The sequence below is a fragment of the Cydia splendana genome, chromosome 18 (assembly GCF_910591565.1).
Source record: "Cydia splendana chromosome 18, ilCydSple1.2, whole genome shotgun sequence".
In the NCBI taxonomy this organism is placed as follows: domain Eukaryota; kingdom Metazoa; phylum Arthropoda; class Insecta; order Lepidoptera; family Tortricidae; genus Cydia; species Cydia splendana.
Window position 1 is genome coordinate 16,904,944 of NC_085977.1, and position 25,389 is coordinate 16,930,332.

General features: G+C 38.3%; 1 protein-coding gene, 2 long non-coding RNA genes and 1 pseudogene across 7 annotated transcripts in view; 2 read left to right on the forward strand and 2 right to left on the reverse strand.

Annotated features, from left to right (window-relative positions):
- LOC134799093 (nephrin-like) overlaps positions 1–11,944 on the forward strand; it is a 139,284-nt gene extending 127,340 nt beyond the window's left edge. For 3 of the 5 annotated variants that reach the window (XM_063771479.1, XM_063771481.1, XM_063771482.1), the window contains 8 exons: positions 4,384–4,543; positions 7,861–8,018; positions 8,206–8,362; positions 9,235–9,392; positions 10,062–10,254; positions 10,475–10,652; positions 11,317–11,495; positions 11,845–11,944. In XM_063771479.1, the coding sequence (XP_063627549.1) occupies positions 4,384–4,543; positions 7,861–8,018; positions 8,206–8,362; positions 9,235–9,392; positions 10,062–10,254; positions 10,475–10,652; positions 11,317–11,495; positions 11,845–11,930 (1,269 nt within the window). In that variant the 3' untranslated portion in view covers positions 11,931–11,944. The remainder of the gene's footprint in view (positions 1–4,383; positions 4,544–7,860; positions 8,019–8,205; positions 8,363–9,234; positions 9,393–10,061; positions 10,255–10,474; positions 10,653–11,316; positions 11,496–11,844) is intronic. The other 2 variants (XM_063771483.1, XM_063771484.1) reach the window with 2 other exon arrangements.
- LOC134799169 (uncharacterized) overlaps positions 1–25,389 on the forward strand; it is a 238,318-nt gene that overhangs the window by 157,217 nt on the left and 55,712 nt on the right. The window lies entirely within an intron of this gene.
- The window catches only part of LOC134799166 (uncharacterized), a 117,837-nt gene that overhangs the window by 41,748 nt on the left and 50,700 nt on the right, over positions 1–25,389 (reverse strand). The gene's annotated exons all lie outside the window — the stretch shown is intronic.
- On the reverse strand, positions 2,315–3,484 carry LOC134799667 (uncharacterized; annotated as a pseudogene).

Consider the following 25,389-nt stretch of genomic DNA (forward strand, 5'->3'; position numbering starts at 1 on the left):
AGTCTGCCAAGGCTTTTCCTGCCGAAACACCTTGGCAGACGAGATTATGTGAGCAAGGTAACCATCGGTTACCCTACACTAACCCATCTGATACCACCATGAAACCAATTCCAGTCGGTAGGTATGAACCCCCATTTTAGGAATATATAAATCTGCCAAGGTTTTTCCTGCCGAAACACCTTGGCAGACGAGATTATAAGCAAGATGACCATCGGTTACCGTACACTAACCCATCTGATACCGCGATGAAACCAATTCCAGTCAGTAGGTATGAACCCGCATTTCAGGAATATATAAGTCTGCCAAGGCTGGGTCTTACCCATCTGATACCTTGTTTGACAAGACCAGTCTGCCAAGTCAAGTCTGCCAAGGCCTTGGCATACTTATATATTCCTGAAATGCGGGTTCATACCTACTGTCTGGAATTGGTTTCATGTAACTGATGTACATCTTGCTAACATAATCTCGTCTGCCAAGGTGTTTCGGCAGGAAAGGCCTTGGCAGACTAATATATTCCTGAAATGAGGGTTCATACCTACCGACTGGAATTGGTTTCATGGTGGTATCAGATGGGTTAAATTAGGGGTCCTGGTGGCCACCTTTGAGAGCGTCTGCCAAGCACTTCCGGCAAAAAAATACTGGCAGACTTCGCTTTTCTGTGTCTACATGTAAATTTCTAACTGCTGCCATTACTATTATTTCGGTATCAGATGGGTTAAATCAGCCCCCTTTTTTCGGACCGGAAGTGGCCTTCTTTTTCGTACTTTCGGCAAGTTCCGCCGTGGCAGACTATCGAATTCGGTCTTAGCATCACTTTTATGGGAAACCATTGTGCATTTCATCGTGGTATCAAGTCGGTTAGAAAATTTGCGGCCGGCTCTTCCACTATTAGGTTATTAAAATACTGCAATATTCTGAAATGGAAATTTCCGTGTTATATCGAAATGAAAAATCTGATATTGTTATACATGTTTAATCTAAATATGTACCTAGTCTATATTATAATATTTTACTCAAGCAAGTCACGATTTTAATAATGAAAGGTACAGTCGACGTCAATGATATGTTTACAATTATGCTTCTTAGTCCTTTGAAATAAGTCGAAAAATGTAAACATATCTTTGACGTCGACTAAGAAGATTGTGTATATTTAATTTCTCGTTTCGTACCTTATATTTACTTTTCATTACTTAAGGTAAAAATAGTAATATGTATTTAAGGAAGCTTTAAGATAAAAGCCTCAAAAAATGTTTTGCAGGTAGCTAATTTCACGACGCTTTATTAGTTCGAAAGTACCTACATATATCAAAGGAATAATATTTCGGTAATAAGGGCAACATTTAAACAAGTGAAAAAATATAAAAGTTTAGTTCTTTAAGGGCCACTTGCACCAATCACTAACCCGCGGTTACCCGGTTAAACCGGGAGTTACCATGGTTACCAGTCCAATTTGACACTGGGTTAACGGTTTAACCGGTTAATCCCGGGTTAGTGAGATGGTGCAAGTGGCCCTAAGACGACTAGCACGAGGACCTCTTAGTTACCTTACCTATACCCTTACCACGAGTCACAGACCGTGTCAACACTGACATATACGCTAACGTCTACTTAACTGAGGTACTTTCTATGCATCTCGCTCGTACTGACATATTAGTGCGAGCGAGACGTATAGAAAGCAAATTACGTAGACAGTAGCAAGCGTATATGTCAGTGTTGACAGTTAACACTGTCGGTGTTGGTACGGGTACTGGTCCCAAGAATGATTATAAGAATAAGAATAAGAATAAGAATAATATTTATTTCTTTAACATTATCCAAAATTATAACATTCATAATACACTTAAATAGAACTTAACTAATGTAAATACACAAATATGTTTTTTAAAAAGTAAACGGTGATGTTTACTTAACATTAAATATAAAATCTTCTATGCAAGCAATATTTGTATCTGGCTCGAACATATTTTACATCAATACCTAAACTAAGTATATAATACTCGTATCTTAGGTATTTCGTGTTAGTAGGCCAATTTAGTGTAACTTATTGGGCAAAAACAATAAAGATTATATTAGTACGTGACAAAAACGTATGTAGGTAGGTACTTAAATAACTTTGTAGGTCAAGCAATGAGCAAGACAACTAAATGCTAACCTAAGTATAATAGCAGAATGATTATTTATAACAAACAATAGGTAGGTAAAGTGAGTGGACTATGTTAATACAAATGGCAACTGGTGACATAACTATTTTTATGGGTAGAGTGACTTAATTATACTACGAGTATTTTTGATAACTCTTGCTATACATAGCGCTCTAGGCACCCTCATAGTCTATAGAACTTAAATATCTAGTTTGCGCATTTTTCCTCGCTGGGCACTGCTCGTCTCCGGTTTTATGGTTGGACGGTTTCTTAAAGCGCTGACATGTAGCACATTTGGAAGGCTCACTCCTTGTACACTCCTTGATGCTGTGCCCTGATGATCCGCAATGTCCACATGTGGGCTCTGTATCTCTGCAGAACTTAGCCGAATGTCCATATTGCTGACAGAAATAGTATAAGGTCAGAAGAGTAAAGTCTCGTACAGGGCAGGAAGATCAATTTATATATACACGCTGTTGTTGTATAAGCATTCTTCTGAGTTCGGCCGTACATTCCAAAATATAGTTGCAGGTAGAGCTGTCCTTCTTGCCTGATTTGTGACTGAGTTTGACTGAGTTCATAAATACCTCTCTGGAGAAATTAGGTTGCAGGTCTAATATGTTCTGTTCGAATATACAGTCAAACACATCTTTTTCGGGCATGTTTGTCGGTATCCCCAGCAGGATTATCTTGGGTCTCCGTTTGGCAGTGTCTTCTAGTTTAAGTCCTGATTGTTGGAGCTGTTGGGACGCTTTGAGCTTTTCGAGGTCGTCCTTTCTATCTGTGCTAATTATGACACCACCATTTTTCGTCTTCCTCATACCGCGAACATGTAGTTTAAGGGCTTCGGGCTTGATTAGGTTTTGGACCAGTTTTTTAGTATCCTCACTGGATTTCTCCTTATCGGCGGGGTAAATTGCGATGCTACTGGTTTTGGTGGGCACAACAGTGGACGTTTTTCCGGTTCTGACCATATCGGCGAAGGATTGGTTTACTTCGGTAGTTTTGGGTGCTGCTTGTAGGTACTGCTTAAGTTCATGAAGTTGGGTGCTATAGTCTCTTTGCTGGGTTAAGTTCTTCACTTTAGCATGACACAGTAAATAATTCATCTTGGCCGACTGGTATTGAACGGCTAGCTGCGAGACTCCACCCATGACGCTCTTTGTTAGGTTGTTAATCCTCAATTTTTGGTCCGTGTTCAATTTACCTTCACTCGAAATTGTGCAAATTTCATTGAGGCGCATTTCAATTTGGGTCAACCATCCTTGAATTTTAGCTGTTGACACCGTATCTGGCATGTCTGATGGTGGTGACGCTACAGGTGTTCCTTGGGCAGTTTCCATGTCTACAGTATTTTTTTCTGAAGGCGGTGGGGTCCGTAAAGTCCGTGAACTTCTATTAAAGGCGTCTTGACCACTCATCGCGGCGTTGAAAAATTGTACTCATTTCCAACAATCAGTATTACTCACGCAATAGTTCACAGTGTGTGAAAAGTGCTGACACTGATTTGGCACAGTTACACTTTTATTGTTATGAATAATTATTAAATAAAGAATTCAAAAATAGCAGTTGACACGACCGCCTTTAACGGCTGTCGAAATATATATTGCAGACATTATATCTCTCGCGTCGAATGATGGCCCCAATGACAGTTCATTTTTACATGGAGTAGCTGTCACGTAATATGTTTGTACACATTTTTTGGTAGTTAAGCACATTAATTTACATAGAAATGTAACATTAGGTAACAAAAATACGGTACAAAATATTTCTTATTTTTTTTTCTTAAGCCCAACCAAAAGAGACTGTCATAGGGACCATCATTTTGACGCGAGCGGTATAGGGACCGTGCGCGTTGGAGGGTCTGCCATCTTGTGGCCTGAATCGGAAACATATGTGCACATGTACATTGCCAAAGCAAGTGCTACCATCTACCATTCTCGTTGGTACGTTTCCTTGTGCATAGTAGGTTCTGCCATCTTGTGGGCTACATCGGAAGCATAAACGACACATTTACGCCTTGCTATGCTGCCCCCTATAGTTCATGCACGGGGCCTATACAGGCCAATTCGTAGGTACAACATACACTGACATTTAAATGATGTCATTCAGCTATCGTGCATTTCGTACGTACTTGGAGTACTCGTTGAGCGAGACACACGATAACTACTTAAATTACATCGTTCAGATGTCAGTGTACGTTCGAATTGGCTTCATAGTTTTTGATATCTTTCTGTTACAGGATCACATAATCCGCGATGATCCTATCGGTGGGATAGCAGTGGAAGTCAACAAGCTGGTTCTCCGAGGTCTGAGGAGGCATCACTCTGCCCGCTATCGGTGTAGGGCGAGAAACTCGGAGGGAAGCGCTTTGAGTGAACCGCTGACACTGAATGTTCTGTGTAAGTTCTACTCTTGTTTAGACCTATCTTAACAAGGACTAGATTAGTCTCTAAAACTTCACCTAGAATAAACTTACACAATAGATTATATTATAATATTTTAGACTTTCGCGTTTTGAACACATATTAACTCACATTTATAGACGGGTCTAACGCGAATTTTATTCAATTACTTACCTTGATTTACCGACGTTTCGACACAGGTTTCACTGGTCGTGGTCGCGGCTGACTGATGTCCCAGCAAAATGTCAAAACCGAGATTTCTGCAACTACCCGACGAAAAGTGTATGGAAAAGTTTGGGGTAGACATCACATTTTCAAACCACCCACTACACATAACGTTAATTATTGTCAATAGTCTGACACGCAACACTCACAATATCCACGCACACGTTCGAAGATAGATCCTTTGGCTTTAACTTCTGTATAATTTTTCTTTCTTATCTTTCTTTTCTTTAATATCTGGTTCCCAAGTTGGCGATAAGTTGAATCCATCCTTCCTGTTAAAATTCCTGGGGTGTTTCTTGATTTCAATTGCTTCTCGCACAACTCGAGGATAATAATAAGTAAGTTGTGCGAGAAGCAATTGAAATCAAGAAACACCCCAGGAATTTGAATAGGGAGGATGGATTCAACTTATCGCTGGTTATACAGAAGTTAAAGCCAAAGGATCTATCTTCGAACGTGTGCGTGGATATTGTGAGTGTTGCGTGTCAGACTATTGACAATAATTAACGTTATGTGTAGTGGGTGGTTTGAAAATGTGATGTCTACCCCAAACTTTTCCATACACTTTTCGTCGGGTAGTTGCAGAAATCTCGGTTTTGACATTTTGCTGGGACATCAGTCAGCCGCGACCACGACCAGTGAAACCTGTGTCGAAACGTCGGTAAATCAAGGTAATTGAATAAAATTCGCGTTAGACCCGTCTATAAATGTGAGTTAATAGATTATATTAATCGTCGGTAGGTGGCACCACAGTTCTATGATATCACAGAATGCATAATAGTACTAGCAGTACGATTAGGACAGATATGACCACTAGGTGGCGCAAGCGCCAGTCGTGGCCTATGGCTAGCCACCAGGACAGAATTGGTCTGGGACGGATGTACTTGTAGCTACTTGTTGCGACGCGACGAAATTGCGGAGTAAATAAGGTGACATCTACCGAAACTCTTGTGTACTAGCATAAGTACTCGATAGCTTAGTTTAGGCAAAAAGAATAGATAGTATAGAGGGGTCCTGTCATTGTAAATTTTGTAGTCACAGTAAATTTACTGCCATCTATCGACACACGACTAAAACTCAAAATGAAAACGTATAAAGTTATCAAAAAATGTATATATATGGATAAATGATTTTATTATTTTTATATCATTTTGATCCATGTTCATTCAACTAATATCTATGTGTTAAAATTGTTAAATATGAAACGGTGTCGTCACGCCATCTAGCCGAGGATAGGCTAAAGGTGTGTGCGCCATCTATTCGAGAATTACTTTTGCTTCAATTCCGAGGCACGTTTTTTCCTTAGACTTTATTCGTCTTATACGAAGTTAGATATGTCTTTGGTTTAGGTATGGCAGTATATGTAATATTTCATAACTAATCTGTAGCGTGGCGCTGTATGATAGCTACCGTAAACCGGGGTTACTTTGATTTGCGGGTCGACTTTGATAACAACTTCCCTCCGCTACTAAAGTGCTTGTTTTAACGAATTGAAAAATACCTTCGCAGTTATTTTTTCTTTATTGGCAACACTGATAGTTGCTTAACCACGTAGTAATCGGATGCGAGTGTAATTATTAATATATCGTGTAGAAAAAAAAATTAATGGCGGGTACGCTTTTCTTCCTGGTTTTCTTGGTTGAAAAACTTTGACTGTATTTGTGCCAAATTTATTAAACATGTAATTTTATAGTGTCTTAGGTTAATCAGTGTTTATTCGTGACTTTATAAAAAAATACCCGAATTCGACAACCTACACATGCGCACGTAGCCGGGGAATCCATGGGTCGGGGTGTCTTTGGTCACTTATACGTGGTGAAATTGATCAAAATATTAAAGTAACACCATGAATTATTTTGGCAGCTTACGATTTTTTAATGTATATTTTTCAATAGTTATATAATAAATAAGTATCGTTTGAGTCAGTGCAAGAGGAAGAGGATGTAAAATTATAAGTTTTTATGTAGGAGTTGATCTCCGGAACTGCTTATCTGATTTAAAACATTCTTTTACCCTTTTTTATTGTATGGAATTAACTTTCTGGGTGGAAATTGGCTATATTTTATCCTGCGGCTTTGATTTAGGTTTATTATCATATGTGCGTGAGGCCACCAGACCACCAGGGTATTAATTCTACAATAAATAATAATGCATATTCTTTTATAGAAACAATGCCAGAGATTACCAAAAAAAAATCGAGTAACGAAACTACAAAAAATACCAAGAAGAACAACTCAATGATGCACTTGACAAAATAGTGGCGGGCTTAAAATCTATTCGTGCGCCATGGAAAGCATACAATATTTTATATAGAACTTTATACAATAAGTATAAAGGCAACATATCAAAGGCACAGACCAAATTTACTGAAACGGAAAAGCTTGCAATTCAAAAATCTGTTGCTAAGTGCGATGATAAGTTAAACCCCTACGTTATTTATAGTAAATGATCTAATAAGCGCTTAAAGTTATTAATTTGTATCATTTGGTATGTTATCAAAGTAACCCCACAACTTAAAAATATATATAACTTAAAAAGTACTTAACAAATTTTTATTTTTTTATTTTTACGGGCTTATTAGCGGGTATACTTTAGATTGTCAGCAAAAAAAGTTGTGGTTTCAAAGTAACCCCATTCTCAATATAACTTTGATCACATTGTTTTTATTTTTTTCTGAAAAAATTATAAGTCCTAATTTTTTTTTATTTGGCAGGCTAAAAGAAGAGAAAAAACCGATTATTATATTTTTATTTCATATTTTTACGTATATTAGGATCGTCAAAAAATGGTCCCAAACTCTAAAATTGATCAAAGTATCCCCGGTTTACGGTACATAAGAACCTACTTGCCTGTACGATCACTTTTTCCAACCAGCATTCTGCTTCACATTAAACTTAATTTAAGTATATTCCCTTGCTTTTATTTGGCCGCCATTACCTCATCTACGCTGGACAACTCTCTTGCGATCTCATTAAGAGGATGGACGACCGCTTGTCTACATAAATACACGTAGTTTTATTTTAATATTATGGAAATGTACAATTTGATGTATACTAACCATAGCTATGCCTCTTTGTGTGACCTTACAGCAAGGCCAGAATGCTCAGCCGGCAGCGTGGTGCAGCAGCTTGCTGGAGCCCCAGGAGGCGAAGTCAGGGCTCGGTGCTCGGTCACAGCGCCGTCCATACACGACGCGGGGCCGCTGAGGTTCTACTGGACCTATAACGGGACTAAGGATGTTTTACCAGTAAGAGCCACTTGCACCATGTATATCCAGGACAGTACCTAGATGAAATGGCAAATTTTACTTTTGCTATTAATATATTTATAGTTTAAAGCATCCTTTTGTAGAAGTATTTTACAAGAAACGAGATATTTTTTTAAGTAAAAGAGCCTACGAATTTACTTTAACTCAATTTTAATTCCATTACCAGATACCACCATCAAACGTGACAGTCATGGGTGCCAGCAGCACCGTGGTCCATGGTCTACCTGCAGACACCGGCGAGGACCTCGGCTGGCTGGCCTGCTGGGCCAGCAATGACGTGGGGAATCAGCGGGAGCCGTGTTTATTCAGGATAATGCCTGCTGGTATGAGGAGGTCATGTTTGATGCACCAAGACAGCGTTATACATATAATACTAAGGGTTTTAATTCGATAACTGTACCAACTGCAAAAAAGCGCTGGTGGCCTAGCGGTAAGAGCGTGCGACTTTCAATCCGGAGGTCACGGGTTCAAACCCCGGGTCATACAAATGAGTTTTTCGGAATTTATATACGAATTATCATTTGATATTTATCAATTGCTTTTCGGTGAAGGAAAACATCATGAGGAAACCGGACTAATCCCGCCTATTTCCCCTCTGGGTTGGAAGATCAGATGGCAGTCGCTTTCGTAAAAACTAGTGCCTACGTCAAATCATGGGATTAGTTATCAAGCGGACCCCAGGCTCCCATGAGCCGTGGCAAAATGCCGGGATAACGCGAGGAAGAAGAAGAACTGTACCAACTGCAAGGGACTTTCTCTCAGGCACACTGTTTCACTTTTTGATAAAGAGAGATCTGATGTAAGCTATTGCCTTTTCCTCTTTATCATGAATTGAGTTAGGACAGCACCGACACCATAGTTGCTAGCGTCAATGTGTACGTGAAAAGGTTGAAGGAAGAAGGCAGGACCTTCTTTGGTCTCACGGCCCATGGTCTCTTTGATGCAATTTTAGGTAAAATAAGAAATTTTAAATTTTAAATTTTCATTATTGCGTGCGATTTAATTGACATGATTTCTGGATGTTTTTAGAACAGGATGAGCTGAGCTGAGTGTTACACTGAGGTAGAACAGATTCCTACCTCAGTATAGCGACCATTTTCAATTAAATTAGATCATTGACCAACCCAGAAGTTGTTCTTATCATCCTTTCTACTTGACTACTTGCAAGGTTGCTAAAATACCTCCTATTCTACAGCACTCCCAGAACCCCCAGTGAACTGCGAATTGGACAACTCCCTCCTTCACTGCGAGCCGGGCCACGATGGCGGCCTGCCCCAGCGGTTCCTACTCGAGGTCCTCGAGGTACGGCCCTCGGAGCCAATCACCAATGAGATCGCTACGATGAACGATCAGGTGAGCACGTGTGGCGTGCCTGTGAATATGAACCGTCCGACTTGGGTTAATTGAAACTTTAATGTGGAAATGACCATGACTTTTCGTTCGCATCTGTCAACACGATACCTTTTTACTTTTCGATCTACCTTGGACCCTGTCGTTATTATACTACGGCAACCCTAAAATGAGATCTTAACGTCTTGCTATCTTCTGCAAAACAATTTGCCTTATTTTACCTAAGTATGAATGCTGTTAAATGATTTAACACTTCTCTTCTGGACATTGCGTTGAACAAAAACCTTAAAACTCAAATATAGTGTATATCCTAAGGTGAGTTAGAGATACAGAGAACCTTTACACCTTCATGTCTTTAACCACATATTATATTATTATGAATTTTGAGTTCATATTGAGTGCTGTGATAATTTAATTATTGTTCACTAAACATTTACCATGAGTGCTTTGAATCAAAAAGTCATCGAACCCAACATCTTAAACACAAGTTTTATATAATTATCCTATCCTATATCATCGCCTCAACAAATTACCATTATTATCATCATTCACACCTAAACAGTTGCATTCGCATTACATTCTTCTTCTCGATCTGCTTGCCTTCTTCCTTCCTTCCGATTATAAACCACCAGATTTTTTATTGACATTCAAGTACTGGTCTATCTTTTTTAGGGCATATCCGGTCGAGGACTCACAGAAGCGGTCTACAGAGCAAGCAATGATGCTCCTCAGTTCGTGCTTGACGCCTTGTCCCCTGGACGCTATACATTCCTAGTCTACTCGAAGACGCCCAGGGGACGGTCTCCCAGGCCAGCAGCGTTGCACAGTGTTGCAATCAATCCGTCGGATGACTTGGATAGGCCTGGTAAGAATTTTGGAGTTGGCCATTTGAGTAAAATTAAGAGTCGTTGGTCATGATCTGTCTACCGATGATGGTACCAACTTTGAAGTAAAACTCAGGAAAATATATGCTACTAAGTGTAATAACTACATAATTATTGATTCAAGACTGAGAGAACGAGAGAATACCTGTTTGCAAAAATAATATATATTTTTAAATATCCTGTTCAATGCTGTGTTTCCAGGTTCTCTTCAAACTATGACACCAGCACCCCCACCTATGACAGCTGGCGACAACAGCGTCGCTTTACTGGTCGGTGCAGCACTGAGTCTGATATTACTAACCATTCTGACTACTTTGTGCGTCGCGCTGGTCGTCATGTGCAAGAAGAAGACGAGGCCTTCGAGGGATCCTGAGCAGAGGTAATTGTTTATATTTTTAGGTAAGCGTTGCTCCTCTGGTAAAACTAGTAGGCACAACAGGAGCTAGGATGCCTTACGTTTGAGGTGGAAAATTAAAAATTATGGTTCCCGCTTATTCACCGGATTAGTTCTGATGGCACGTGGGCGGAGATCGGAGAATCTTGAAGGAGTTGGAGACAAACAAGCGTGTGCGTCGTATAGCGTATATTGGGAAAGTAAAACAAGTACATCTAAATTCACTAGCCTAAATATATTATTATTGATTACAACGCCACCTATGGACTGTATAGGGAACTATGTACCCTTATTGGATGCATATGAGATTATCGATAAGCCATCTATGGTTCGGTAAAGTGTATAAACGGTCAGATTAATGGCGCTGTTAACTGCGCAAGTTGACAGGTTCCTTTCGGATAAAAGTTGCCTGGCGTCCGTTGGCTCGTTGGGTAGGTATTTACAAAATTTATATTAAAAAGAGTTGGAATGTTAGCTGCTTTATATGACAACATAATAAACTTTCAGACAACTAAGGGCACATGGACATAAACCGTAGAACACATTGTGGCTGTGTCGGGGAGCCGACCGAACCGCTGAATCTTACCACACTCTGGCCAAAACTTTAAACCAAAAGTAAACTTTCTAAAAACATGTTTTCCCTTTCCAGTACAATCCTGCGACGAAGCGTCGGGGTATCAATGTACGGAGGATCCTCAATATCTCCCAGCGTGGTGCCAACCGTCGTTGTGAGAGGGCATCGGGGGTCGCGAGTGCTTGCTGCGAGATGGTCAGGCGTTTTAGATGACGCGCCTTTAGCTGTCCTGGCTTTGGATACCAGAGCTCATTGTAAGGAAAAACAGTTTTATTCACCACAGCAACTCGGAATGGCACAGCAATTCTAGGCTGCAAAGTAATTTTTTTGCTTTACAGTTATAAATATGATGACTTTGTAATAATATTAAATTTGATTAGATTGATAATAGGTACATATTTAACACCTATTATTTTCATCGCTTACTTGTGGTGAAAAAAATGTGTAGCTCGCGGCAGCCAAAGTTTTCTCACTTTTTGTGCCTTGAAACTTAGCGCTCAATATTCCACTAAGTCTCGTTTCATTTATTTTGAACTTTGTTTTCTCTAAAACGGTTAACTTTTCGAAATTGTAAGCTTAATGTGAATGTGCACTTTCTTTCAGATGATACAGACAGTCAAGGTGAAGAACATCAGGAGACTGAATTCACGAAGAGTATGGACGATATGGAAACTCAAACAGATTCGTAATCTGAACAAAAAAATATCGAAATAAGTACCTACCTGCTTATTTCGAGATTTTTTTGTTCAGATTACCTTAAATTAGTTTAAATTGGGACACTCCTATTAAGAATGATAATTAAAAAGAAGTAATTTAAATGCTAGTAATTTTAAAAGAAAAACAATACCTATACAAACTAATGAAGTTGATCTATTAGTAGATCTATTGGTAGAAAATTGCATGCAAGTTCTTAATCCGTCTAGATCTACTAGATAAAGTCCCATCTAGACGGATTAAGAACTTGCATGCAATTTTCGTTACATTGCGGTATTTGGTCGATCGACTGAATTGATTGCATTCTGCAGTTAGCAATGTATCGAATATTGCATGCAGTTCTCGCGCCATGTGGGCTTAAATTTATATTCTTATACATCAGCTAGCAAGAACGACAATGCGTGAAAAAAATTGAAATCATCAACGAATTCAAGTTTTAAAAAACAAATTAAATGTAAACTTGATAGTAGTGTGAAATATGATAAATTGCATGGTTCAGTATTATTTTATTAGTGATAAATACTGTAAAGTAGATTGTTTTAAAAACAACAGATAATGAGTGAATAGTTAGTGTTCTGTATGTGCACGTAGAGTAGAGTTAGCAAGTTTTGTCAGACTATGTATTTAAGTAAGTACTAATGTATATATTAAATGAGGCAAAAACAATGTAATTATTTTTATGTTTCCATGTTTTCAAAAAATTTAAGGATTTGAATTTTGAATTAGTATTTGGTGCCATAAATAAATAAAAATAAAACATTTTTTTTATTCAAAGTAAAGTGAACAAAAATGTTAACTGCCGATTGAAATAAGTTTTTGTTTTCCAATGTTACTATAATTACTGTGTCTTTGTAAATAGAAGAATACGGGTAATATATTAATAAACTTAAGTATACATATTATACTATAATTATATTTCCCATTCAAGATTAGCTAAGTAAATAATTAGTAAGATGAGATATGCCTAGGCCGATTTGTTGTATCTTTGGTTCGTTTTTTGGGTAGTGAACATGGTTTAAAATAAAAAATTAAATAGGTTTGTTAATTCTGTCCTTGGCCAGCTTAATATATTTATTGTTTATATTTAACATTTATATTATAACTTAATATTTTAAACAACAATTAAGAACCATCTCACCGATTATAAAATACAACAAAAACTCAACGTTTGTAAATGTCCAAATCAAATACAATATATTAATACAATTGTTTTAATAAATGAATAAATAATTATGAAACACTTTTACACAATTCCACCTAGCCCCACAGTAAGCTCAATAACGCTTGTATTGTGGGTACTTGACGACTATTAGGTACTTAAACACATAGAAAACATCCAAAACTCAGGAACTAATATTTGTGATGTACACAGAAATAAATGCCCTTACCAGGATTTGAACCCGGGACCTCTACTTCGTAGGCCAGGTCACTACCGGCTGGGCTAGGAGGCTGACATGCATATTTAAAATAGGTTACTCTTTTGACTTTTAAATTCCTATAAATCTTGTCGCTTAAAATGGAAATTGTACATTTATAATGTTATCATAAAATGCAAAACTAGGAACTTCTGAGCTCATAATATATAATGAAGTCATTTTACCTCCATATGAAATGGAATGGCTGCATTTTCCTCAGGAAATTGTGTTAAAGCAAATGTTTATTTACGTTACCATTGTATTTCTAAATTTGATATATTTCAGTTTAAAATTAAGGAAAACGTGTTGTATTGTATGTAAGTATAGCGTAAAAAAACTGTACCTAACCCAACAACGGATTAAAATTATATTATATTAGAAGATCGTCAAAATGTAACGTTTGGTAAACAATGATATTACCCACAAGTATCCAAAAAAATTAATGATACTACACATGTACAGTCGAAGTCAAAAATATGTTTACAATTTTGCACCTTAATTCTTTGTAATAAGGCGAAAAATGTAAACATATCTTTGACGCGACTGTAAACTTCGTGGAAATAAATTAAAGTACCCCTAAGTGTAAATTTCATTCGATGGCGTGACGTGACGTACGCGTTTGCGTTAAGTGTCATTTTTATGGGATTTTGAGTTTCCAAAACGTGCCGCTTGGCGCGATGTTCAAAATCCCATACAAGAATAGACATAACGCAAACGCGAACGTTTGTCACGCTATCGTATGAAATTTATACCAGGAGTTGGGTGGTAAGTAATTAGATTCAAATTTTAAGTTCCTCGTGATGGCTGGCTTTTACTTATTAAGTGATCATTTTGAGTGATAAATATTTAATTTATTGAATTTGATCTGTAATGTTTAACAGTTATATTTTCCTGGCGTTGGTGTGTTTAAATATATTGTACAGTACATAATTATGGTGCTACTTAACCGCCCTAGGGCGGGATTAAGGACAATACGTGCCTATGTCAAAAATTTTAAGGGCCACATGTACTGTATAAAGTTGTACATTTTGTACAATACACGTGCCAAAAGGTGATTAACTCATGTCGATTTAAAACACTCCCTTCGGTCCTGTTTAAATTTATAGGCACTCGTTTTCCTACTTTTCGCACTTGTATCGTAATGTACTAGTTTTTCACTGGGTAGCAAAGTTTCTTTAACCCTCGTGCCTTGAAACCCTCACAAGGCCCAAGGTTCCAATTTTCGAACCACTCTCTACGCTTAAATTTTAGAATCTTTCGCTTGCTCGAGTATAATAATACTAGCGAGGAGTTAAACAACAACATTTCCCTCTTGCAAAACAAATAACTGTTTTATGGCAAAAAAAAACAATTGTTAAAATAATTACCTTTTTACTTTGATTTGGACATATGCATTCGTTATTGATAGTTCCAATGTAATAGTTAATTTTAAGAATTGATGTTATATCTTAAGAGATAGCCCTATACGTAGAAATATTACTACACCAAAGAATAGAACAATGAAAAAGTCGACAAAATATTTCTGATGTATACGTTTTAGTATCACATTGATTAGACGAACGTTTGTATTGGAAATAAACTTTATATTTTATGAAAACCAATTGTGTTTTTGATGAAAAAAACCTTTTTACGGGCCTAATTAAAGGATGACTCACGTTAGACTGGCCCGTGTCCGACCCGGAGCTTCCGTTATCGTTTTCTATGGAAAGCATCACGTGATCATCGCCTGTCATGTCATAGAAAAGTAAGCGCCAGAAGCTCCGGGTCGGACACGGCCCGGTCTAACGTGAGTCATCTTTAATAAGGCCCAGCCGAGAAATAAGGAAGCATACTAAAAAGAAAGAACCTCCTTAAAAAAAATTAAATGGATAAAAAGATAGGTACTTCAAAAGCCTTAATACATTCTTGCGCAGTCATACACACAGACACACAGTGAATTATTATTACTAACGTATAAAACCGACACACAGAACCAGTATTTTGCACCATGAGTTGATGTTGCTTTGACAACAGACCATAGAAGCGTAGCGCGAATCTCGCGACCTAAACGCGTAAGCGCCATGAGCTTTACGGCGCTTACGACATTTTGTTCGCGTGGTACAGTTTGCGATTGCGACAATTTCATTGTTTGTTATGGCTTCTCTATATAATAGTAATAATATCTCAATGTACACACAGGCACAATTCGATTCTCAAAGCCTTTATGATCGTCTTAAACTTCACAAAACGTACCAGCATCGCAAGCACAGATATTACCCACTAGATAGCGTATTTAGTATATCTCGCCTACTACACCACCACCGCTACTTGCTCTACTATATAACTTAGGCGGTTCATTATGAAATTATTTTAACTACGAACGGATTAAAGAGTCGGCTGCATTCAACAACTAGTATTATGTTAAGTAAACAAAAATTAAATAGGTACCAGTCGCCATCAGATATATCCGAGCAGCTAAGGTGCCCACAAATATCTGAATGCGACTGTACCTACTGACTGTACTACTTTGAAGCTGCTGTCACAGCCACTGGTAACCCCTTTTGAATTTGGAGTTTAATGGTTGATACAACAAACAATTGATGATGAGGGTGCAGTGTGAATGCACAGTGGCTCCACAAGGCGCTCAGCAAACGCTTAAGGGTGACCACAGGTATAAACTGCGTGCTTTCGCGCAAATATTGGCCATCGCAATGCATTCAGCGTGTGAATGCGGCCTGCGTGATGGGCACCATACATACAGGGCAAGATTTAGAAAGTCCTTCTTTAAATTAATGTTATTTATCCATTGGTTTAATTTGACATTTTATAATAGCAAGGTCCACCTGAAAACATAACGAGAGTACTTTCCATCACAGGTGTCATGGGTTTAAAAGAACCGACATGGCGTTGTAGTAGGTATACTGCAACGCCAATTCAGTCCTTCCCGGATCACACGTGTGATACTAGCTCAATTTGGGTCGTAGTAGGGTTTGCACGATGGATCCGAAATGTATGGAAAGATCCGCGGATCCGGATCCAGATCCGGATAATTTCATACATTTTGGATCCTGATTGCAAACCCTAGGTCGTAGCAACTCAGTATTAGATGTGTTACTACAGATCAATATGGATCAAATTGCTTTGCATCAATTTGTTGTAAGGTGGTCGTTCGACGGATCTATGAAGTTATTTAACTCTACGCGACAAAACAAATCATTACACGAGGTCTATGTGAGGAAATCCATACTTACCAACAAGCTAAAGTTAGGTTTCCCCATTTACCCATTAAAAAGCAATTCAAACTAACAAGTACAGCAGCAACAATAACTATATATCTAGGCAATATAAGCTTAGACTATTATCTTGTGTTTAGGCTATATAACCTAACCGTTTCAGTCATAAAGTTGGTGCAGCAATAAATCGGTGTTACCAGAGACAAATAAAAAATATAGATGTCGTGGCCAGATCTTAAAATTGTACATTTAATGTGGCAATCATTTCATGAAGTCGGTCTAGAAAAAGTCAAATCTAAGCTAAGCATATCATGAAGTGATCAGTTTTATTCTAAAATGGCATTTCATGAAATAATTTAAATATGTGATCTGCCATCTTAGAAAGACTTTGCGTTTTTGGTTAATGGCGGCTTATGCCTATTATACTCGAATCCCTTGTTTACGATATAGCGAGAGAGATGGTTCTTTATACGTCAACTTTTAATAAAATAATTTGATTTGTTCCCAAAGTTACCAGTCTTTATTAAATTATAGTCGCCGGTATTAGCAACAATATATCGGTGCAACTAAGGTATTGCAATAAAACGTCGGATACCGGGCCTTAGGCTACTTAAACTTGCATCACTATGAGCATTATAGCATAAGACAATCTTCTTCTAGAAGTATCTAGTACGAAGATTCGAGCATTATCTTACTTTTTGCCCAACTACCCAAAAACGAATATGTAACACGTAGCTCGCAGGGCTCCTAATTCTGGGCGGCCAATAATGATGATACATATTATATTAAACTTGTCCCAAACTCTAAATGCCTTTTGGCGCTAAAATGTAAGTATTGTAGGTAACTCATATGAGTTACGCATAACATATGAGTTATGCGTCAAACATCGGTTTGATGTCAGGTGCAAATTCGAATTGACCTGATTGTCTGAATCAGAAAATTACTATTTTTTACTCCAGAAAGTTTGGCATTCAAAGGCAATGTTGACTGGTAGAGAATGCCTTAAGGCATTAAGTCCGCCATTTGTACCTTCATGTATTGTGCAATTAGGATTAAATAAATAAATGTTTAGGTGTTTTACGGTATAATAAACTAGCTTAAATTCAAACCCTAAATCCCGTTAAAAAGCTAGCTCTAAGCTAAATGCACTATATTGTCCTTTAAATCATAAAATCGAACACCAAATTCGCTTTAACTTGTGAGATGGGAAACATTGCACTTTTCCAATTTTCTCTATTACGAGCCACCGCGTTAGGTTGGGTTGGGAATTGGAGTTCTATCGAAATAATACGTTTTATATTTATAGAAATACGTGTTTGGTATACACCGTGAGCCTGATTTTAATCACAAAGTAAGACCACATTAAATTTTTCAAGTATCTAAAGCAAACTTATACAAAGAAAGGATTTATAAAAAATATAACATTTAAAAAAATATTACATTTTCTCATTAAGAAACAAATACAGATGTGGTGCATAATTATTTTCCATCATATTTTCACGGAAACATACGAATGTGTTATGCTATTTCAGTCAGTCTCGGTACATGAAACATACGAATGTGTTATGCTATTTCAGTCAGTCTCGGTACATAAAGTACCTACTAAGGTTGACTGAAGTAACATGACAAATACGAATGTTTCCGAGAAAGTACGATGGAAAACAATTATGCACTACATCTGTAATCTATCTATCTATACATATAATAAAGCTGAAGACGGTCGAAAGTCTGTACATGGAAGATATTTAAAAAAAAGTTGGCTGGGGATACTTAGAATCGATAACAGAACACGTTCCAAAAGTTTTTAGAAATTTTGTCTGTTTGTCTGTTTATCTGTTTATCTGTTTGTCTGTTTATTTGAACGCGCATCACGTGAAAACGGCTGAACGGATTTTGATGAAAACTTTACTAATCTGTCGAGAAAATTCCCGGCCAGGTTATAGGCTATAAAAATTCAACCCCTAAAAGGGGGGGTAGCCACAACATTCGATTGACTTAAGTTTGCCCCTGAATCTTATGGCGCTACTTAAGAAGGAGGGGCAAACTTTTTTCAAATATGTGCTACCACTATTGAGTACCCTGGTAAACTAACAGATGGCGCTGAATTTAATACGTTGTGACATGAATAAGCCACCGAGGAAAGATTTTGCCAAATTAACTCTAAGTTTAGAACCTCTTCTAACGGTTACGGATATCAACAAAAATAATTGAATAATTATGTTGATTTAATAAATTAATAATACAACAAAATTAAACGACAGTAAATTAATTGCCCCTCATTGCACAGTGCTATCTTTTGGGGACCTGAGTAAACATTAAGTAATCAAGAAAACTAAAAATGAGTTTACATAGTTACGTAGTGGTAAAATAAACATATCAACACGCGTACAATTGCATAATTATTTAAAATTATAAATTTTCTCCATCATGAATTATATATACCTAATCGTAATTATATCGCACCCATATCAAATCCATATTCATACGGAGGTATCGCCTCCTTTAAGCACTTAATAATGGCCACGAAGGTGGGTACTTTGTAAAAAAAAAACATTGACCTCTGTTATTTGCAGTGCCGGATTAACCCTTTTAAGCAAAATAAGCACTTGCTTAGGGCACCACGTCTAGGGGGCACCAAAACCGTAAGCAAAAAAACGCGCAGGCTGCATCAGCATTGCAGTCGTCGTGGAGTAGGTACCTACATGAAACGTTTATACGTGTACAAGTACCCATCTAATAACGAAGGGTCGTAGGGATCAAGTAAGATAGTGAGGGTACGTAAGAACATCTCCAACGTAGGCTTTCAATTTGACCTTACGCGGAGGCCCTTAAAGTCATGGAAAAAAATCTTGCTTTCGGCCTTGCGGCCAACCGATTTTTTCGACATAGGTTACTGATTTTATAGCCAATTTTTCTCTCTTGCACGACAGATTTGTCGGCCAAGCCGAGTTGCTCCTTAGCCGCGATCCTGAGACCTAACTGTCAAAGTGTTATTTATAAGGGGCCCCGTGAAAGCCGAAAACTAAAAGCATACTATCAAGTAGCGCTTTCGAGTGAAGCCAAAGAGCGAGCAGTAGAAGAGTCGTGATTACATGCATAGATTCGATTTCAAGCCACTCTTTTGCAGTTCAGCGTAAGGTCTTATTCGAGGTCTTCTGCCTTATGGCAAAGTAGATCTTCTGCCTTAATTACACTTGGGCGTGGATCCAAATCCAAGCTTTCCTCTTTCGCAGCTGGGCCTTCTGCCTTGCTCACACTTCACATTCACTTGGTCAATTCCAAGCTCTGCTTTCTTGCATCTTTTCTGTATGAAAACAACCTCGCTGAGACCCTTAAATATCGAGCCCTATGCGAAGCTAGGCTGATAGAAAACTGTCCCATCCCTTCTCTGTATGAAATCCGGGATTCGCGCCTGGTTGGGACTAAAAGTAAAAATGTACAACTGTCTATCAAATTGCGTTTTACATATCGAAAAATTTTCGCGCTCGCTTCGCTCGCGTGTACAATAATATTACAAGATATGATAAAGGTGATATTCGGGTGGCGACTGCAGCAGCATTACTCTGTTGTAACGTTACTGCTGCAGCACTGACAATTTTCGTGATAATATTATGTGACTGATTTCCATACTAAAAGTAAAAATGTACAACTGTCTATCAAATTGCGTTTTTATATCGAACAATTTTCGCGCTCGCTTCGCTCGCGTTTTCAATAACTTTCTAAGTCAAATAGCGTTTTTTATATCGAAAATTTTTCGCGCTTGCTTCGCTCGCGTTTTCAATAACATTATAAGATATGATAAAGGTGACATTTGAATGGCGAGTGCAGTAGCATTACTCTGTTGCAACGTTACTGCTGCAGCACTGTCAATTTTCGTGATAAAATGATGTGACTGATTTCCATACTAAAAGTAGAAATGTACAACTGTCTATCAAATTGCGTTTTTATATCGAAAAATTTTCGCGCTCGCTTCGCTCGCGTTTTCAATTACTTTCTAAGATATGACGACTGCAGCAGCATTACTCTGTTGCAACGTTACTGCTGCAGCACTGTCAATTTTCGTGATAAAATTATGTGACTGATTTCCATACTAAAAGTAAAAATTTACAACTGTCTATCAAATTGCGTTTTTGTATCGAAAAATTTTCGCGCTCGCTTCGCTCGCGTTATTAATAACTTTTTAAGATATGGCGACTGCAGCAGCATTACTCTGTTGCAACGTTACTGCTGCAGCACTGTCAATTTTCGTGATAAAATTATGTGACTGATTTCCATTCTCAGCTCTAATGCGGCAATGAACGTCACTCAACTTACCAAAAAAATTCAATGTAATCTCGATGACCCTAGGGAGAGGGGGCACCATGGTCTAGAAATGCTTAGGGCATCAAAATATCTTAATCCGGCACTGGTCGTTTGCGGAGTGAAACGATTTGGGACTCGCATTTTATACGCATTACCATGCCTTCCCGAAAAAAATTGAATCATTCGCGAAAGTCTCGCAACGCATTGAGGTTACAAGGGGCACGTGATCTTCCTCAGGAGTCTGAAGAAGACCACGGTGAGTGGGTGGCGCTCTAGCCAGGCAGGCAGCTTCGCTTTCGCTCGCGCGCGTATACCTTACTGTATCGTCCGATATACATCTACTACTCTGTCGTTTAAATCACGTGTAAAATTTTAATAAGGGCGAAACAAACTATTGATTTTGGAGTGTAGTTTTATTTAGTGGTACCTAATTGTAATAAAATATTTTATCTGGACTACAGTCCTCTAGCATATCCATCTGTCAACTTTACTTCAAGTTCCGCCTCCAGGGGAGAGGGAGAGAAATTCGGCTTAGAAATTAGCCGCTTACTGACACAGACCGAATTCCACGCGGGCGGAGCCGCGGGCACAGCTAGTCATTGAATAAGAACGTACACGTGACATCAAACTGATATTTGAATAATATTGGAATCATTTCATTTTGACTTCTCCATACATGTAGGTATTAGAGCCAAGACGTCAGCGCTAATGACGATAACTAATATGATTCCTATATGATTGAAATAACAGTTTCAAAGTGGCAGTTTGACTCACGACAGTTCAAATTCGATCCTTAATATTGACCTCAAACATGAGTAGTTAAATGCGAATCAAGTTTTCTATATTCTATCCAGCATCACAGTGTATACTACTTTCCTATCCCACTATCTCCAACCCCGATTATGCAAACTCCCTTCAACGTGACTAAGTAAACAATCTTTAATAACCTCCCCATACATAAGCTTTGCCATTCTTACCTCATAAAAAAGGGATATTTCCCTACTAAACCGAGCCATAAACAGAAAGCGGCGACCAACTTAACCTTACGTTCCCAAAACCCTTATTACTATAAGGTTAAGGTTGTTTAATACCTAAATGAGTGGTATAGTTAGTTTGGTCGTTTATTTCATGTAATGCCCCCTAATTCTGCTATAAAAGTATGGCACACTTCACTGTATTGCAATCTAAAGTTAATGCCCTAAGGTTTATGTTCTCCTAGTATGATTACTGTTTATATGCTAATGAATAATGAATAATGACACCACGTAAGTATGAGATGGTCGAACGCTGTGAAGAGGTCGACTGGCGGCAATTTGCACCGTGCAATCCACATGGCTTATGATAAAGATAGTTTATTATTCAAGTAGTCATATTACAATGCGCTTATAATATATGAACGTTAAATAAAGCTACACCCAGGGCCGTCTTAAACTATTCTGGGGCCCTTAGGCACACAAGAATTTGGGGCCCTTTTGGAAAGTAAAGAAAGCGAATTAAACTAACATTTTTCTACTATGATCTTCTATTTACTGGGCACGGGTCCCGTGTGCCCTTATGGTAAAGACGGTACTGGTTATACCGGCTCCAACCCTACACCTCTGCCTCGAGGCTGCTATGATCGCACAAAATGGAGACATATGACATGGAGTCGCGATCCTCAGCAATGAGGGAACGAGGAAGAAGAATGAATAATAAGGAACCAGGGCGTGGTGTAATCTTGATTATGTATGTAGTTTTGGTAATATTATCTCGTCCGTTATGAAATTTCATTTATATACAGTGTGGCCAAAAAATAAGAGCATTCCAGTTGCCATGGAGGTTTTAGGATTATACTGAGCAACTTTTACTATGGGACCAATCCTGAAATCGCGAAAAAATAATTTACCATCCCATAGAAAATGAACCAGCCAAAATGAATGAAATAGCCAAATTTTTATTTCGTGTATTCGAGGTTGGTCCCATAGTAAAAGTATAATCCCAAAATACCCTCCACCGGTATTCTGACCGGTCATTGTGGCACTCTTTGGGGGAGGCCTATGTCCAGCAGTAGACGTCCTCTGGCTGATATGATGATGATGATGATGACCATACCCTGAGAGGTAAATATAAAGGCCATACGGAACAACTTTTACTATGGAGCCAATCCCGAAAACACGAAAAAAAAAACTAGTATTCCATAAAACACTGATATACTTATTTTTAATTGTTTTTGTCTTCTGTAAATTGACATCCCTCAAGGCGTGATCAGATTATCAGATATAATAAAAGCACTCTGTATATCGAATAGTAGCAAATTTTTTTTATTTTAATGCTTACAATTTATTGCATATTTTTTTTGTATTGTGTGTTTTAATGTTTCTGTTTTATGTTACTTTCCATTTGTTATTAATTATAATTACGTGAGAAGTTACCTCACTAACATAAATAAAAATAAGTGTTCCGTGAACGAAGTTTTGCACGGAACATTAAAAATCAACTTTACCCTTATATTCTTATAAGCTTATGACACAGTTCTTCATATAACAGCTAAAGAACGAACTTTCAAACTTAACAAAGGATGGACTTAAAGTCAAACACCATTATCACCAGTCAACCGTCCGATCTTTAAAAGTAAGCTTCAATTTTCCTCAAAGTTCCCGGAAAAGAAAAGTGGGTAAAATCAAGGTTCCCGCGGGGAGTAACTTTGAAGGTGGGGGTCGTTAGTGATTGAAAAACTTTTGCGTTTAGTGGACGTGGAAAAGTTTGGGCGTTGCAGGTTTTCATGTTATATTAGAGACAAATAAGAATGAAGGACCCCCATGACGGGCAAACTAACAAGCGATACTGGCCTTAGACTTCACTTCCTTAATGTTTATTTAACACTCCTTTTCAAATAGGTAGGTAGGTCATCAATTTCATCATCCTATCCCGACCGGTATCGTCTCTCTGTACATATATATGTTGCAGTCAAAAGTGTGAACTGGTCAAAAGAACTTTTAACCGAGAAAAACAGGCAAAACTGCTTTTGACTGAGCATGTTGGTTAAAAGTAGTTTCACCTGAAAATCATACCTATTTCTGGCAGCAGTTTCGTTTTTAGGGCGTAGCACAAAAAAAATAACCCTAACCTACCTATCTCTGGGAGTACTTTTGACTGATAGTAACAGTCACAATTACTATTAACCAATGATTTTCAGGTAAAACTACTTTTGACCAACATGCTCAGTCAAAAGCAGTTTTGCCTGTTTTTGTCGGTTAAAAGTTCTTTTGACCAGTTCACACTTTTGACTGCGACATATATATGGATGTTCATTTGTTCACGTCACATCCAATGGAGAAGAGTTAGTTTTTGATTGTCAAATTGGACCCCAGTTTTATAAAGCGATAACGCGGTTGTCGTCAATACATCGTCGTCATCGTCGTTGCCTTTAGGTCAGACTAAAGTAAATTATAACATTTCGCAACACAAATGCGACTTAATTAACGTACCCAAAATAAACACATCTAGCCCAAAACCTCAACAAAAATAAATTCCAACTAGCCATAAATCGGTGACTTCGCGACGCAATGAAATTTCATCTGTCAAAAAACAATTTGGCCCAAGAAAGAGTCCGGGCGAAATATTTTGCACTGCACGTCACAGGGCGGGATTTACGGCGAGCTGTATACCACGATCTATTGCTGTGGTGGGGCCACAGGAGCGTTGTAGGAACAGTAGGTAGTAGGTATCTCTCTTCTTAGTCGTGCACTCTTGACAGAGTGGTCGTGGTCATATCACGGTCGATTTCTGCGCCACCGCAGCTCTTGCGATGCGTCGTCATGTGGCTCTGTTTTTGGTGGAGTGGGAGCAATCGTTGACTGTGTTCCCGGTGATGGACTTAATGAGGTCTGTCCATCGTGTTGGGGAGCGACCACGAGATCTTTTGCCCTCGACTCTCCCTTGCACCACCAAGCGTTCCATGGAGTCCTCATAGAGTCCTCGTCCTTCATGGAGTCATGGAGTAGGTAGAATACGACTTCAAAATTCGATGGATAATATTTTTTTTAATTTTTTTTCATGTGCATTTTTTTGTATGTGTGTGCCAGATATAGCACTAAACAGAGACGAGTGGAGGAGGAGGGGGGAGGTCTTTGCCCAGGAGTGGAACACAGTGTGCTCTGAATAATATTTTTCATATGTGCTCCAGAGTGGCCAGAAATATGTATCCACTTTTTTTGGAATAAAACTAAGATGGGGAAGACTAACTGATAAGTCCTACATGGTTTCCTACATAGTTAAGAACTTCTTTTTCTCTTACCTATATGGAATATAAAAAGCGCCATTTAAAATTATACTTTAGTTTTCGCCGTTCACCACTGTTTTATCCCTACCAACTGCGCCAGTAACGTAGACCGTAAAGCTACACTCAGCTTTCCAAGGCTACCGTAAGCTGCAATATCCGCTCACCATCATTATTACAAACTTGCTTGCCACCAGTAAGGTGCCTATCGGTGTTCGACGCGGTCCCAATACATGTCATCTTGAAA